Here is a 3,577-nt window from a genome sequence, read left to right as displayed (position 1 = left end):
ACAGTTCAGCATGGTGACCACAGAATATCGTGATGACGAATGGCAGTAGGAAATTTAGGATCCTGGGCCCTCATTTATCAACAGTGAGTAGAAAATGTTCTATATTTAGTCCTACGAATGAAATTTAGAATGTGCCTAAGTACAAGAAAATCCGTATTTATCAAACGTGCGCACGCAGTTCTTACGCACATGAGTAAGCAATCATTGTTGATAAATCAATGCGTAATTACTTGTGCGTAAGTAACATGCTCATTCACGGTCATTTGCATTTGGAAACGCCTCCAATGAACCATATATGGTGACAACACCTCCCTTTATAAATCACGTGAATGTATGTGTCCTCACCGAAATCATGGCAAAGAAAGCGGTACCGACTGAGAAGCCATTCTGTGCTCTCACTCTCAGTGCAGTCTTTGAAAATGCGTTCTCTGCAGAGCGTGTTGTTTGCCAAGTCTTCCAATAACGTCTTCAAATAACGCAAGATAAGCCATTGCACAGTCTGAGACAAACATTTGTCAAAGCTGCCTTATAGGGTTTGACACCAATTACGCAAATTGTCTGTTTAAAACCAGACAGATGATAAATTGAGTGTTTTATAATTAAAGGAAACACAGGACGTATAGGATTGCTTAATGCATACTGTGACACTCTTAAATGCTTTTTATGTGTAGTGTCGATATTCTACCACTAGGTTCTCTGCGTAAGCATGATAAGAGGTGTGCTTATATTTACATTTCTACGTAAATTGAGTGTTTTATAATTAAAGGAAACACAGGACGTATAGGATTGCTTAATGCATACTGTGACACTCTTAAATGCTTTTTATGTGTAGTGTCGATATTCTACCACTAGGTTCTCTGCGTAAGCATGATAAGAGGTGTGCTTATATTTACACACATTTCTACGTATAAGTACAAGTTGGTAGATCCCACACTTTGCGTGAAACTGTTCTTACGCATTCATTACGCACACATCTGTGCGTACGCACTGTTGATAAATGAGGCTCCTGGTGACTTGCAAAAATCATCAGTCACTAGTTTCTTCACTGGAAGGCCTCATAAATTTTATACTTGACAGACATTTGTTTTTACATTTCTCTAAATATTACAGTATTTGTCAATTTCATCTTCAAAATATGTTTTTCTGGTTCACTTTCAACTGTTTCAGATTAAACAACAACATACAGCCGCCAAGCAAACTCTCCTCTGGCTGTGACTACTCTATGTTCAAGGTGAACAGGGCTTAACTTTCTGCCTATTTTTTTATTTATTTATATTGTGTATGACTGTCCTTTTAATGACTAAAGTATTGTTGACCGTCCACATAGCTGTGTAAATTTATCTCTGTTAATGTGCTAGGGCTGTGTTGAAATAGATTAAATCATCAAAAACTGTAATTAGCCTATGAATAATTCATATTACACTTATATATTGACTCTTTGTAAAGCATTTTCTTTGTTGCTTTACAGGATGGCATTGAGCCCATGTGGGAAGACAGGAGTAATAAATGTGGAGGCCGCTGGTTGATTACTCTAGCCAAGCAGCATAGACACACAGAACTTGACCATTTTTGGCTGGAAACGGTAAGAGAAAATATACTTGCTTGCTTTATTTAACCTTTGGATTTAATTAGTTTTGTCTGTTGTGATTCACATCATTCTCATTGTATCATGTAAAGGAAGTTGCTTAAATTACAGCAAAAGAAAGATTAATCTGAATACATGTTTGTTCATGTGGCAGCTGTTGTGTCTTATTGGAGAGGGCTTTGGCTCCTTCAGTCGGGATGTCTGTGGAAGTGTAATCAATATTCGTGCCAAAGGGGACAAAATTGCCATCTGGACCTCCAATGCTGAGAACTGTGAGACAGTGACACACATTGGGTAAGCATGCTTTGAGTTTTATTCAAACATAAGCATTAGCTGGCCAACATGCTCTTTTTTGCAAATTAAGCTGTACTAAACTTTAAAAAGTATGTTGTGTTTTAGATGCTTTGCTGAACTTCAGATTCTGTGATTGCTTACATTTTGCTCTGCCTGAATTTGTTCAAAAGATGCTCAGTTATATTATTTAGTATTATGTTATGTTACATGGGTGGGTGTGTGTGTGTGTGTTTGATTTTATAGATTTGAACATCTTTTGAATAATGTCAGGCAGAGCCAGATGTAAGCATTTGACCACTCATGGTGCTGTAAACATTAATGATCATGGAACAGGAATTTGTGCCTAGCAACCTAATGAAGCTAATTATCAATCATATTAGATGGATGGGGAGCGGTCTGCAGTCCTCTGCTGCTAGGATATATTGTACAACTACAAGATTCTCAGTGGACTGAATCTATGCAGTGAACACATTTGTTTTCTACTAAATCTAAAAGTTTTATTCTGAAATTGTTTAACAGTCAGAGCAGATTAGGGTTTGTTTTTGCTTAGGGCATATACTTTCAGACCACAGAAATCAGGAGTAAGCATTGTAGGTAGAAGAGTGCAGATTTCTTGGCTGTTCTCCCGAAAAGCATCAGTACCTTGAACTTAATGTGGGCAACAATCGGCAGCCAATGGTCTGAGACAAAAGAGGTGTGATTTGGTGGTATTTTGAAAAGATAAACACACTGGGTTTTTTGGTGATATTCCAAAGTCGTTTAGGATTTCAAGAAGTTGTTCACTTTCCTCATATTACTTCCCTTTCAGTAAGAAGTATAAAGAAAGTCTCGGGCTTCCGCAGAAACTTGTCATTGGATATCAAGCCCATGCAGACACTGCGACTAAAAGCAACTCCATAACCAAAAACAAGTTTGTTGTTTAAAAGTGGGCTTTAGTTTGATGCTGTTGCAGAGGCCTGAATGTTTATATTGGTAAAAGAATAATCTTGTATTCATATTTTTTGTTACTTTATATGTGTGGCTGTAACTTGTGACATTTAAATTCACCTTGATAATATGCAAGACTTTGTAAATGTTGAACTTGTTTTGAGTTGTACTTTTTGTGCTATTGAAGGGATGTCTAAACTGCTAAGACCTTTTTTTTTTTTTGAAAATTAAAACAAACTACTTTTGCAAATGTTTCTGTGGCTTCATGCATGTGTAAAAATACTTTGGCTTTCCTTTGAAGTCCTTTCCTTTCCTAATTGAAGTTAAACAAGTCTTAAAAGACATACTGAACTGCCTTTCAAAGAATCCACTTGTATAGATACTGTAGATTTACTTAATGGCAGCAGCACTTGAGCTGACATGGACACCACAGATTAGTGCAAAAACCTGATGATCCATTACATGTTATCCAGCATAATTTGTGAATGTCCCAGACAGCATCTTGTGTGATTTATTAGAAATAAAGAAATCTCTCCTTTAGGTATCTTAAATATCTCTCAATTTTCTGTCATTTTGTTCTTAAAAAAATAATTAAAGTCCTGAAACCTTATGGTTCTGAGCATATTGAGTAGTATTTTGAGAACATTAGAGAACATTTCTCATGATTTTTAGCAGATTTTTAGGTTTCCTAACCATATTTCAGAAAAGGTGTGCTGAAGAAAAATCTTTAGTAACTCACGATTGGTCATAGACATTAATCCTGCTTTCGAT

General features: G+C 36.4%; 1 protein-coding gene across 2 annotated transcripts in view; it reads left to right on the top strand.

Moving 5' to 3' along the window:
* The window catches only part of LOC107719756 (eukaryotic translation initiation factor 4E-1B), an 11,144-nt gene extending 8,116 nt beyond the window's left edge, over positions 1–3,028 (top strand). For both annotated transcript variants that reach the window (XM_016527253.1, XM_016527254.1), the window contains exons 4-7: positions 1,168–1,231; positions 1,469–1,582; positions 1,740–1,879; positions 2,688–3,028. In XM_016527253.1, coding sequence (XP_016382739.1) covers positions 1,168–1,231; positions 1,469–1,582; positions 1,740–1,879; positions 2,688–2,802 — 433 coding nt within the window. In that variant the 3' untranslated portion in view covers positions 2,803–3,028. The remainder of the gene's footprint in view (positions 1–1,167; positions 1,232–1,468; positions 1,583–1,739; positions 1,880–2,687) is intronic.
* Positions 3,029–3,577: the final 549 nt, after the last annotated feature.

The sequence above is a fragment of the Sinocyclocheilus rhinocerous genome, unplaced genomic scaffold (genome assembly GCF_001515625.1).
Source record: "Sinocyclocheilus rhinocerous isolate Xijiao unplaced genomic scaffold, SAMN03320098_v1.1 scaffold571, whole genome shotgun sequence".
Lineage (NCBI taxonomy): Eukaryota > Metazoa > Chordata > Actinopteri > Cypriniformes > Cyprinidae > Sinocyclocheilus > Sinocyclocheilus rhinocerous.
This window is presented reverse-complemented; position numbering and strand designations above follow the sequence as displayed.